Source organism: Neltuma alba, unplaced genomic scaffold (assembly GCF_004799145.2).
Source record: "Neltuma alba isolate B1F8T4 unplaced genomic scaffold, ASM479914v2 tig00012697_pilon, whole genome shotgun sequence".
NCBI classification, from domain to species: Eukaryota; Viridiplantae; Streptophyta; class Magnoliopsida; order Fabales; family Fabaceae; genus Neltuma; species Neltuma alba.
In genome coordinates this window covers 249,536-264,057 of record NW_021637124.1, presented here as the reverse complement: position 1 = coordinate 264,057, position 14,522 = coordinate 249,536, and the positions used below count along the sequence as shown (strand labels likewise).

At 32.5% G+C, this 14,522-nt stretch overlaps 1 protein-coding gene across 1 annotated transcript; it reads left to right on the top strand.

The window, feature by feature from the left end:
* Positions 1-1,615: 1,615 nt before the first annotated feature.
* Positions 1,616-5,944, top strand: LOC114729994 (uncharacterized). The gene is made up of 5 exons (XM_028917011.1): positions 1,616-2,017; positions 3,178-3,239; positions 4,022-4,112; positions 4,680-4,782; positions 4,856-5,944. Exons 1-5 carry the CDS (start codon positions 1,824-1,826, stop codon positions 5,540-5,542), a joined length of 1,137 nt encoding a protein of 378 aa, XP_028772844.1. The 5' UTR covers positions 1,616-1,823; the 3' UTR covers positions 5,543-5,944.
* Positions 5,945-14,522: the final 8,578 nt, after the last annotated feature.

Below are 14,522 nucleotides of genomic sequence, written 5' to 3'. Positions count from 1 at the left end.
TTGTGTTTTAGTCTCTTTCTTTTGGGATTTTAATTCGTAATTAATTGGGATGAATATGTGAATAACTTTCGTTATCTTTGATATATATGCATTGTGTGTGTGTGTATATAATCCCTCCCCTCTCAGGCTCCCACCATGGATTTTATGTCTATCTCCCACCCTTAGATATTTAATAATAATGGCATAACAAGATTCTGAAACGATTCCATCAAAATATTCCCCACAACGAAACTGAATCCTCTTGACCAATATTTATATTTTATGTTCACACGCACAAATGGATAAGCATTCCTCAAAATTACTCAAGTTACATAGATATTATTACCACTGTAAAAACTACAGAAATTCACACTTTTTTTGATCCACTGCTTCTTAAATTTACACTATTCCTTATTTCTGTAAATGTGAGGGGCCTGCTTTAACATCTACTGAATTTTGTTCAACTCAAATGGCATTCTTTTCCTTAAAAAACTTACTAAATATCTCCAAACCAGGAAAAACATGAATTATACATGTTACTCCTCCGATCCTTAATATAAGACCCATTTAACTAATTTGATTAGATTAAGGAAGTTAGGTAAGTTAGTTAATTATAAGAAAAGTGACACATTTTTCCTAAAACACCATAATCATCTTTCTTAATACCCCATCTCTCTCTTCTACTTGATTATGGTTGAGAGAGTATCCATAGGGGTAATTTAGAGAAAATTGATAAATATGAGAATGGGTCTTATATTTAGGATAAAAACCAACTCAAAAATTGGATCCTATATTAAGGACCAGAGGAGTATTTACGAAGAAAATTAAAGTCCACATACTTTTGAGTTTCATTGAAATTATACAACCATTCCTTTTGTTGTTAAAGATTATGCATAATTAAAATAGATGAGAACTTGGTGATATTTTCATTAACTTTAAGAGCAATTTATGCAACTTATTTTTTTATTTTATATTTTTGGTGTACACTTATCTTTTTATTTTAGGAGACATTTACGTAAGTTCTAAACATGAACTGAAAGTTCATGCAATCTTAATAAAATTGAAGATATCATATTCATTTAAAATAAAAAAAAAATATACGTAATTAGACCAATTTTGTTTTTTATAAAAAAACTTGTGATTCTGAAAAAAAAAATCATCATCATTAAGTTCAATATTTGGAAGAAAATCTCCAGCAAAACTGCATTATTCATATCGTGTTCGACGTGATTTACAGGCCCATATCAGCTAAAAATGTACTGGCCCATATATAGACTTGGAGAAAAAACGTTATGAAAACGGATAAATGAGCCCATTGTGATGTGGGGCCCAATTTCATTGTAATCTTTTTTTTTTGTTGGTACATAATTTCATTGTAATCTGTATCATTCATATCATATTTCATGAGATAAGGCCCATATCGAACGCAAAAATATATGAGGCCCATATCAAATCAAAATATACAGGCCCTTATATAAATTTGCAAAGGGAGAAATGAACCCATTGTGAATAAACAGTTTTGGGCCTGGCCCAATTATAATTTATTCTGAACTCAAGAGATCGATAACCCAAAGCTGCTTATAGTCGATCAAACCCCAATGGTCGTCGTCAACTCGGCTCCGGCGTCCCGATCTGCGTCGTCCTCGAGGCCAAGACTGATAAACTCCAGGTGATGAAGTTAAAATAAATAAATAAATAAGAAAGCACGCAATTTGTTTTTCTCAGGTGCCGAGGAAAGGAAAGGAAAGGAAAGAGCTAGCGAATTAGCGCACTCTCGCTTTTTTCGTTCATCCTAAATTTCTTCCAATTTCGCGTACGCGCCTTCGAAGAACGTAGTCGCAGTTATGGCGACCGCTTCGCCGGCACCCAACAACAATGGCAGCAATGCGATTTCGAGCGCCGTTGCAACAACTCCTTCCAAGGCAACAGCCCTGGTTGGCGCTGCTGGCTCGGGCAATCGTACGGACGTCGCTCCAAAATCCCAACGTGGGCAGAATAAGCCCAAGTGCAGACAGTGTGGCAATGTTGCTCGTTCTAGGTAAATCTTCTTCTCAAATTTTATTTTTCGTTCTCCGCGTTTCCAAGAATTCATTTGTGTAGTTGATATACGTTTTGGAACTTTTTTTGTCAATTTTCTGAAGAAAGAAAGTCTCTTTAGTTACTTGGCTCTCCTTATGTCTGAATTTCGGTCTTGGGTTAGCTTGTTTCTGGCTTTGAAACATTAGAGCTGGTGTAACGTCGATTGAACAATAAAAGCTGACTAGATTATATGAAATATGCACACAAACTTGTCGGATGACTAGTAGGCACTGGCATATCATAAAGAGCTTGTGGTTCTGTTGCATAATTCAAATCCTTGCGCCGGGGTGAAAAGTAACTGGGAAACTACAGGTATTTTGTTACATTTATTTCATTCAAGGGACACAAAAATCTGGTTTGATTCTTATATCGGATTTTCTGATTGGAATTTGATCTAGAGAAAACTTTGACCATGCAAATTAGAATACTCTCACTTAATGTTTGTTTCATAATTATGGGTCCAGAATATGTTATCACTAGTTACTCGGCCTCCAGTGGGTTAATATCTTGAAGTTGATGCAGAGGAAAGTCAGGAGTTATTTGATGTATGAAGCCATATGTATTTAGTACAGAAAATATAGTGTGGGTAATGGGTGGAGGAAGTGTTTACAAATCCAGGTCCTCAATGTCATATGAAAATGGTGAATTTTATATTTTTTGGGCCACAAAGGATGAATATCATGGCATGGTCCTAATATGATTCTGTTTTCATTGAGTAGTTGCATACTGCTGATTAAATATTTCTCTGTTGAGCCATGCCATTGATAGTATGCCTGAGTTGGTTAGTCCATCCTCCTATGTATCCTTGATAAGTGAACAAATCAAGTTGGATGCTAGTTTTTTGACCTTGGGCACTAATAAGAATCACTCTTTTTGTATTGTGCATAGCTGTCTCGCAAATACACGATAAACTGATTCTCTGAACTTCTAGAAAAAGGAGAGAGAACTTTGGAAATCTGAATCATACTGTGCATTGACATTAAATCCCATTGTTGTTCGATGTTTTTGTTTAATGAGTTTAATTAACTATGCAGGCGTCCACATAATAGCATATTATTATCAGAGTTACAATTCATTCTTTTTATGGCATTTTTTGATGAGTTTTAATTAATTCTGTAGGTGTCCATATGAACAATGCAAGAGTTGCTGTTCAAGAAATCAAAATCCTTGTCATATTCATGGTGTGTTGAATTTTCAAACTCTATGCTTTTAGTAGTTTATATATATATATATATATATATATATATATTTTATGAACCTGGTTTTGATTCTTTGAAATCAGTATAACACCCTGCGGTTTCTCATTAGGGTTAAAAATCATATTTGTAATGGATATGTCTAATTTTTAGTTGGCTTATTAGTGAGATGGGAATAGTGTAGTTTTTATTATAAAGATGCTAACAACTGCCTGATTTTGATATAGCCCTTGGTGTCTCTACTATTACCTCTTTTTGATAAGATTCTGAAGCGATGGTAGAACTCCAATCACCATGCGTCTGTTCATAAGCGATAGTGTTTCAAGCTCATCTCACTTACAAAACATCTCTGCTCAATGATAGTTATGAAATGAGTTACTTCATATTTTACGCCTAGTATCTAGAATTATGGAGACTGGAATATGCTTGTTAAATTTACAAGGTTTTTATTAGCATAGCACCCAGATATATGCGGATAACCCGATCTGCCTTGTCAAGATGGACATTTTTGGCAGCCATGATTAGATTCAATTTGTATTGAAGGAATAACAAAAGTAGAAGTCTTTCAGACTAGTGGCATTATGGAGGCAATTTTACTTTCCTACATAACAAGAACATGAAACAGGAAGCATGTAAAAAGCGATTTTGCTGTTGGCAGAGTTGAGAGTTTCTGTTTACTTTGTGTAATTTGTTTATAAGTTTTTCAAATTATTGTTGACATAACAAAATTTTATTTTATTTGCTTTTCCACGTGGTGGTAAATGAAGTGTTGAAGGCAAATTCAAGTCATTCCGAGAAGACACCAGCTTCTGCTGCTGCTTCGCTTGATCAGCCATCCTCAGAATCATCTCAATCTGTGTAGGTCATGAATAATAACCACCCCCTCCCCCAAAGAAACCAAAATTTCCATGCATCATCATAGTCTAATAATTTTGATAAATGTAGCCCTAGGTAAAAAGAGTAGAAGAGATATTGATGAGAACAACGTAAGCTTGTTTTCCCCGCATTAGAACAGCATTCCCACTCAGCTGTAAACACGGCTGGATTCTGCAGTCCTGAGAGTGTTTTCATTTTTCATCTAACGTGAAGTTTGCTATTCAGTATTTGTTCTAAATAAGTTGGGCCTAAGTTTTAAACCACTAAAATTACCTTGCTTTAGTTTACTGGAAGAGGTTCTAACTTAGAGTTCCATTTTTTATACACCCTGTTTTTCGATTTCTATCTAGGCAAGTTTAATGTCGGGCTTTCTTAATGCAGTTTTTTTCTCCCCGCTTGAAATTCAAGTATGTTTTTCTTACGTACTTTCTAATGATCTCATTGATTAATTCACTGGATCATGGATTGTATAATTTACATTAAGCATCTTTGTGGTTCTTTTTCTTGTTTGGAGCCGGTTGTTATCTTTCTTCTCTTAATGTAATTCAGGAACGTAAGCAGAGCTGCATCACTTCGACAACTTTCCAACAGTTTTGCCCAGTTCAATAATTTGCATGTCTCACTTCGATCAAGGAAGCCACTGACTAGGAAGGTGCACAGATATACTAATGCTTGTTTAGATTAATTTGTTCTGCGTAGCTGTATAATTTTGGGAGTTGTCACAGGATGCTGCAGTTATCAATGAATGGAGACTTTCCAAGTTAAGAGAGTACAGGGAGCGAAACATTGAAGTGGAAAATGAAGCTTTCGACCGATATATGCAGAATGTAGATTTACTGAAGGAAGTATTGCTTGTAGAGTCTATGGAAGACAATGTGCCCTCTGTATCAGATTCTAATCAGATTTCAATGGAGAACAACAATGAAACAATGATCCAGAAGCTGAAGTTGCAGCTAAGGTCAAACTCAATCAGAAGTGATCGAATGAGAATGCGAATACAACAAATTGTTGATGAGGGATTAAAGAAGGCTCAAAAGTGGGCTTTAGATGGTCACGTTAATGAATCGATTGATGAAGAAGAACCTAATCAAGATTCAGAAAGAGTCAGGAAAGAAAGGCTATCAGTTATAAACGATCTTATAGATAAAATCAATAGAGCCCGAAATGAGGAGGATTTGAAATCGTGCCTGGAGATGAAGTCGCAAATTTTCAATTCAGACAAAGGCGCTTGCGCAATGGAACTAGAAGACAATGAAACACCAAAGAATCAGACTGATGAAAGTGATGCTGCACCCGTAAAAGAAATAGACTATTCTCTACCTAAATTGGTTGCCACTGCTGAAATTGATCAAGAAACTCTTGGCATCATTGACAAGCACTTTTCTTCTCTTGAGCATGTGGAGAAGTTATGACTTGTGAGGCAATATTTCATAATGGTTGGGCGTTAGCTTCTTGTTCTTGATAGGAGTAGGCATCCGAATGTTGTTGTATTCCCCCCGAAATGTAGCTGTATTGTTTACATACTGCATTGTAATATGATTGGGTAAAATCCTATTAAGTTATTGTTTGCTTATTTTTAGCACTACTGGTCTAGAGAAAGTAATGTTGTTCACTAATGACCACAACTGTGTCATGGGCTGTATGACAATCACTTGTAAACTGATCTGTGGGTATTTTTCCCCTAGCAAGTTGGTTTAGTCGCTTGGAAACTGTAATTGAGGGGAGACCCAGTCTTGAATTGAGAACTAAGATCATTTGACTTGTTACAGACAGTTGTGTTTAAGAAGTAAAATCCCCCATAAAATTATTTGGTTCCTTCTAGTTGATCTGAAAAACAGGCACCAAGTTTTGACCATGTATGGTAAAACTAAAATAATTGTTCGTGGTGGTCTCATTTGATGGTGAAGAGCTGAAACCTGAAGAAGAGGTAATGTCAACTCAGAATAGCTGCATCTCCATTACAGGGCTTCTCTGAACTGAATTTGACTTCTGAAAGGAACAGATCAATGAAGGTTGGCATGAGTCATGGAAGGAAGATGGTGGGTGGGACTATTCACCTGATAAAGATTATGGAAAAAGCAGGCCAGGCCGTACATATTCCTGCCTTCTGGATTACTGTGTTCCCCACTCTTTCAGCTGAGGAAAGAGACCACTTTGGAATATGTGCTCTTTCCCTTGTATCCTTTTCTTTCTTTATTTCTCCCTTTTTCCAGGCAACCAAACATAATTACACGAGTTCCAGTGAGTAAATTCTTGTCTCAATGGGATACCCTACCCCTTGATTATGCATAACTTGTCTTTTAATCAGGACTTGTATTATTTATTTATAGTTTTGATTCCAAAGGGACACCTACCTTGTGACAGATAAATTCCATCTATCTGATCTGTATAATCCATCTCCTTGAAGCCTTCCTTCTATCGCGCCATTAAAGATTTTATGGGTTTCTTAGTGGACAAGGGCTTTTTCTTGCTTTATTTTCTTGCATTACCACCAACTACTTTCTTGGTAGGTATGAAACTTGCAAACGCATTTTCCTGTCGAAACAGACGCTGTCCATAGTCCATACTTCTATGTTTGAACGGCTCTTACAAGACTCTGCTGATTTATTCAAAGTTTATACCCATTATCACGCCTAGTGTTTGTGATTCTCAACCCCTTTGATCATGATAATGATTCTCTCTAATGTGATATGTATCAATTAAACAATTAAAAGAAGAGCCTGCCCAAGGTGGGAAAATGCTCATCAAATAATCAATCACAATCTGACTTTAGCTGAGTGTGCATAGACACATGCACGCTAGCACACTCATTTAACTCTTCTTTGATGAGATAAACGAAATAAACTAAAGTCCCCATATCAAATCACTATCAACTTTATAGGACATTGTATCTTTGGTGCCATACATCTGCAAGTAATGAGAATTCACCAAAGTCTAATGTTTGGTTGAGGCCAAAAGGCTATGATTGTGATGGTGATGTGATATGGATGGGTGGAAAGCCAAGAATGTCACATGGAAGTGGTGATTTCCCAAGGGGATCAAATTCAAGGATGAAGAAAAAGGAGGAAAAATATGGCAATAAAATAAAATAAAATACTTAATTATTGGCTTTGTTTAATGAGGAGATGGGGAGGGAGAAGAAAACATCATTTTCTGGGAGGGATTGGTTATTTAAAAGCCCACTTTTTTGAAAAGTGGGCAGATGCATGTGTATGTGCAGCCAATTAAGAATTTTGGATGTGTTTGGTCATTGGAATTATGGGTTTCTCTGTGATTGTGAAACTGATTGAGATGCCACTTCGATGCATTTACAGGTTTTTGGACTGTGCAGTCCAACCAAAGCTTTTAATGGTATTGAAGAAAAGCCAAATAATAATAATAATAATAAATTGTTTCAAAAGTTTGTATCTAGAAGTGTTGGACGCCTGAAAGTTTTTTTTTATATACTATTTTATTCTAAAAATTTAAAATCATAATAATATTGTCATTTACTATTAAAAATGCTAATGTTTAATGTCACTATTTTAACAATCAATATTATTTTTTTTAACAATATGGGACAATATAGTTAATTTGCTTCCAAAACAAATTTCTAAGTACCTAGCGTTCTTGAATAAAAACTTTCGAGCATAACTTAATTCAAACAGAAACTACTTTTTTTTAAATCCAAAAAGAAACTACTCTCTTTTTTTCTTTCCTAGATATAAAACACACTCTCATAGTCTTATTTATAAAATAGAAAATTTTTTAAATCATATTTATAAGTCACATCATTTTAAAAAAAATTATACTACTTATACTACCTTGAAGATGGAGTTAGGAAATATTGGGGGGAAAAAAAAGTTGTTATATAGATTTTAGAAAATGACTTGTAAATATATAGAAAGATAAAAAAAACTTCTGTTATAAAAATAAGAGAGTTAGAGAGTAGAAAGAGGATAGCAAGATAAGAATTGGGAGAGAAAACAAGGAGTATTTCTCATATACATATATGGGTACAAATGCCTTGTATGTGGCTTCTATTTATAGGCCCCCAACCATAAAAGTCTAATCCAAGAGTTACAAAGAAATGAATAAGGGAATAATGACAATAAACATGAAAAACTCCTCTAAAGTAATTCATTGGGGAGTTATGGGTTTAAGACATTCAAAGATCAAAAATCCTATGAAGAATCCTAAGAGTTGGGGGTTATGGACATCTACATATATACAATATTTATAACACTCAAATGTTAGTTATAAATAAGAATGGAAACAATACATGTTTTCATTTAACTGAATCAAAGTATGCTACTTATAGGTAATTTAAAAAAAAAAAAAGTATGCTACTTATAACACCTCAAAGCTTAAACTTTAAAAGTTAACTTCCCACAAGATACACTTTTTGGATTCTGTAAATTTAAGTATCTACTATATTTTTAGCTTAATGAAAAACACAGATGAAGCCCTCTTCATGCATCTTCCCGATTTCTTAATGGCCTTTTTTTTTTTTTTTTTGGTTTCGACAATTTAACATCTACTTGAACTTCTTAATTGCTTCTTTTGACTATATGCTAATATTTACCTGTCAGTTATTTATTTATTAGTTCCTTCGCAGCCATAGAATAAAGATCAATTACATGTATTATGCATCCACCCGTGTTAATTAGAGTCAATTCGAAAGCAAATCAAATATATTAAACGTGTTTAAAGTGTTAGGCAGGCTTTGTAATTTGTATCACATAATCAAATGGAGGCTAAGAGGTACTACTTCCGTTCCTTAATATAAGACACCGTTTGATTTTTATTTTTGTCCTAATTATAAGATCCCAATCCACTTTGTCTCTCATATTTATCTATTTTTTCCTAAGATAATCCTTCTAATAATGATAGTTTTAGCTAATGCATTTGATTAGCAATGATATTTTAAGAAAGACAGTATCTATTGATAACAAATAACTAACTTAATTTATTTTCTTAATTTTCTCAAATTAGTCAACTAGTTTTTATAATTAGGACAAGAGGTAATAATGTTCAAGAGATATTGGAGACGTGCCAATTTAAATTAATTAATTACTCTGAAATTCGCTTCATATAATAATTTAGGTAGAGAACAGTTCAAAACTGACATTAAATGTGTACTCCCTCTTTGGACAACTTAACTCTCAGTTTAAAGTTCTAACCGCTAAATATTATAAGAAAATAAATTTCCCAATTCAAAATTATATCATGAAGCTTTTACAAAGAAGATTAATATGTTGTATTTTTAATTAACGAATTCGACAATAAATTAAAAATATATATATATGGGAAAATCCCAAAAAAGGTCCTTGGAATATGGGAAATGCCAGATTGGGTCCTTAAATTTCAAAAATGACAGAATGGGTCATTGACCCAATCTGTCATTTGTGAAATTCAGACGAATTGACAATTTTGCCCTCATTCATTCACTACAATGATTCAAGAAATCACTATAAGAGTTTAGGTGTTACCTAGATTCGTATAGCGAATAACTATTCACTTTTTCATAGTCAGGTGTCTTGTTATTAACTACAACTAATGCTGTAATCACTAGAACAATGTAAGCATTACCTAGATTTGTGTAGAGAATAACTACTCATTTTTTCATAGTCAGGTATCTTATTATTGTCAGGTACCTTATTATTAACTACAACGAATCTTGTAATCACTAGAACAGTATAAGCGTTACCTAGATTTGTTTAGAGAATAACTACTCACTTTTGCTCAGGGGCAAAAATGTCAATTCGCCTGAATTTCACAAATTACAAATTGGGTCAATGACCCATTCTGTCATTTTCGAAATTTAAGGACCCAATCTGGGATTTGGTATATTCCAAGGGCTTTTTCTGGGATTTTCCCTATATATATATATATATATATATTCAAAACAATCAAGCAGATTTCATCATATTAGATGGTCCCTACCAATCTAATAAATCCGAGAATAGTTGCAAAAATGTCCTCTCCAAACTACCATATGTACATGTTTTTGTAAAGAGAGTGGCTGGCTTAATCATGCATTCAATAATTAATAATTAATGATTAAAAAAATTCTTAATCAAAGGAGGAATTCATTAACACGGTTGAATTATATACATGTTGTGTGATTAATTAGTCAAAGTAGGCAGGTTCTAATTAATTAAAATTTGAAAACCCCATCATCATATATATATATATATAAACACAAATTTGTCACAAAGTTATGAGATGGGAATAGTTCAAATCAATCATGCTTCAACTCAACCACTTTAATTAAATCGCAGACACTACTTATCGATCTCTGCGACAAAAATAATAGTAGAGACGATAATAATGGCACGATTGAATCCAATTCCATTGTGTTCCTTTTCAACTCTTTCTTTTGTGTCATATTATTATCTTAACCTTTATTTGCTCCAAATGGATTTAGTATAGTTTTGCAAATCTATAATAATAATAACAACAACAACAACAACATAATTAGACAAAACAGTTAAATTTAATTAGGATATAGAGATTTGTGATTTAGGTTTAACTTTAGCTATCCATAATTCAAACCTAAAACCTCCTTATATTATAAAAGCAACCTTATGAGCTATGATCCTATCCTAAAGGGCAAACAAAGACAAAACACATTTTAGAATTCAGATAACGATTTCGCAACCCACAACCTAAAAAGAATTTCCCAGAGTTGATTAATTGAGCAACTAGATCATTTTTAATTAATTTGTATCACAATACGTGCTTGCTTTTAGAAATTATATATATATATTATTGCATTAATTATTTCAAGGTTGTACAGCTTATTCAGACTCAACGATTTGAAACTGCTTAATTATGATCTGGAATTTGATTCTTGTGGGGACACCACTTTTTCTTCTTGTAAACGCATTGTTAATTAATTAAAACTTAAAAGGACTCTACCAATGAAGAGTTTGTCTAGCAGTGTAAGGTCCCGTTATATCCCTTTGGGTCTGGAGTTCAAGTCTAGAGGAGACACTTTTATAGGAAGGAAAAGTCACGAATCCCGAACTGGATTGGTCCGTTACTCAGATACCTGGTAATAGGATCCAAAAAAAAACCGGTTGCCGGATGATTATATATATATAAGCTCTATAATAAATTATTAATTAAGACGAAATCTGATATTTGATCGCCAACAAAGTAAAAGATTTTGTTAGAGACTATTCGTGTGATTCGTAGCGTGATATTGAAACATTGTTGGTCAAAGACTTTGGTACCAAACGAAACGTTATTAAATTAAGTATTAATATCGTATCATACCTCGTATATATCCTCATCTCCCTCGTGTCGTCTTATTCAGATTCCATTAATTTGATTTATTTAGTTAGTTAAGCTTCTTGTTTAGATTCCACCTAACTTGGGAAGTAAGAGACGTGATTCTGTACTTTGAGGATTGATTGATTGGCATTAATACGTGACTTTTGAATAAATCCAATTATATCAGTTAGAGTCTACTTCTACGCGGATCCGCCAAATAAATTAATTGGTAATTTTAATATCAATTTGATATCATCGATTTTATAGTCTAATTAATAGCTTGTTTGTAGTTAATTTGATGTGGTTGTAGTTGTGGCATGCATATTCCAACGTCGGTTTTTTATAAAAATTTGGTTTTTTTATAAAAATATTTGGTTAGTGGACCATGGTTAGTGTTTTCACCTAGGCTAAGAAATCATCTTTAATTTCGATATTTCCGAACTTCTTTTTTTTTTTTTTTTGCTTTTTCCTTTTAGGTGGCCTTGGATTCTTTACTAGTTTTGCAAAATGGCTTATTGTTTTTCTCGAAATTACACGTAAAGACGAAGTTGGTTTTCGTTAATATATTTCTTGCATTTTGAAAATATATATTGTGTTGGAAAAAAAATATATCATGTTAAATGATTCCTGACAATATAATGGATTTCTGTATCTTCCATGGGCTCTGTTCTTCCCAGTTTTTGGGCACGTGAAGAAAATTGGGGAATATATAAACTCACACACACACACACACACGCAGAGATTGATGGGAGATAATAATTATTTCATGCATATAGTAATTATTTTATATTATTAAGAGGCTAATTAATTATTAAAAGAAATATACATAATTTAGTACCTATTCAGATTGGAGTTGAACAAATATTACTTTAAGTGAACATGATTTTCAGATTTGATTTTGGTTATAATCATACTTTTTGTTTGGAGTTTTATTTTTTGAAAAACGAAATTAAGAGAAATTATTTTTTTTGGACGCTGTTTATGGAAAAAAAATACTTTTGAATGTGCAATTATTATTAGAAAGCATTTAACTTCTATCAATTTATCCAATTTACCCTAATAATTATTTAATTTTATCAATTATTAAACATACTTTATGCCTTTGAATGCCCCTCCAAACAAGCTCTCGTAACCTACATTGTTAAACTCACAATTATTCGAACATGATCTAATGATCTAATCATCAATATATAAAAAGTCTAAATTTCTATGTCATTTATTATCTCCGGTTGCGTGCAGACATTAGACCACAGTGTAATTATTATAAATATTTTCATTTTGATTACCATATATTCATATTATTTCAAATGAATTTCATAGAGCAGTGTAACTTGCATTTTAAATAAATCTCACGAGTTCCTCTAATTTTCTCTTCTCAACCAAACAATAATGACTATGAAGAATAGTGGAAGCATAACCTAACCCAATATTTGAAAAAACTAATAGACAACAAGTTATTTGGAAAAAAATGTTTTAACCCATATTTAAATTTTTATTTCATTAATTTGTTCTTCATTTCTAGAAGCAACTAATTAATTAATCAAATGATATTGAAAACTAAGATGATGAACACATTTCACTCTCTTAATTACCGCCAAAGAAAACCAACTCTCACCATCTCTTTTGTGGTTGGTTAAATATGGTGATGGAGTGATCAAAGACCTTTCTAACCACCCAACTAATTCATATACACGGTAATTGATGTAAAACTTAATTGACTAATTTAAGTAAATTAATAATTTTACTTAAATTAGTTAATATAATATGTTTTTTTTCTAAAAAGCTCTAAACATTTTTCTTAATTATCTCATTTCCTCTCTTATTGAATTTTTGTTGGGGGAATATCAATAAGATTAATTTGAAAAAAAAATTGATAAACATATGAAATGAGTCTTACATATAAGACTAATATCAACTAATTAAGTCCTACACAAAAGACCATTGGAATGTGTGTGTATATAATTCTAACAATGGAAAAGAAACATAATAGAGTATCTTATTGTGTACGTGTGTTAAATTTTAATTTACTTTTAGAAAACAATTATAAGGATTGGTTTGTTCATTAAGCGTCTCAAGACAACTTTCATATTAAATTTTTTAATTGGGAGGATTAATTTTTTTGCTTGGGTGTGGGAAACTTTTAATTGTGGCCTTGTATTATTAAGAAAAAAATTTGCCCCCATTCTCATAGGCGGTAGTTCACGTGCTAGGCACGTGACATGATTTAAATTGACCTAGTATATATCTATGATATATGTAGTGTGAAAAAGATATGGAACGCGCGCAGGAAACATGGTGATGGAGACAAAAGTTGGGCCCCGATATGGATGGAAAATAAAATGAGGTGACAACTAATTAATTACAAGATTCAACAATTGATTATTAATTAATTAATATATCAAACCATCCATCAACAGTGGATTTTCGATTAAATATTTCACTTATCGTCAACCTAATTGGATATCCTCTTTTTTTTTTTGGGTAATAGAATTGGATATCCTCTTTGATCTAATTATGCATATTTAGCAAAGTAATTTGTTCGTATGTGCATCAATTAGTAGACACATAGCTGTTTATTTATATTTCTTATTCTTCCTGGCTTTCAGCATCCAGAATAATTAATTATTAGAACTATAATGAACACTTGATATATAACTAGATTGAATAATTGGAATTAAGTTATTATTCGAATCAAAAATTGAAAGAGGTAAGCATTTGGTGGCTTGGTGCTTGTTAATGAAAGTTGGGGAAATAAAGCTCTATATATATAGGGTTTGGTGGAGTTTGAAAGCCAGAGGAAAAACTGAAAGGTAAATGGCTAAAGGATTAATAAAAATAAGTCAAATCTTTATTTTTCTTTCAGAAATATTAGTTAAATTAAGCTTTATCTTGTTTTAATAAATTATTTTTGACACCTTCACATATTTGATTACAAAAAATTTACTCTGAATCATTTTACAATTTTCAGTAGTATTAAAATTAATTTCCTAAGAGTGCGTTAAGCTTTTAGTAACTATCTTATTAATTGGACCCGGAGATGCTTAAATCTAACCCAGTGGTACATAAAATCATAGGTTAACACTTCATTAAACTTGATTAATATCAACCTGATTTTGAATCCCTTAGCCTGTA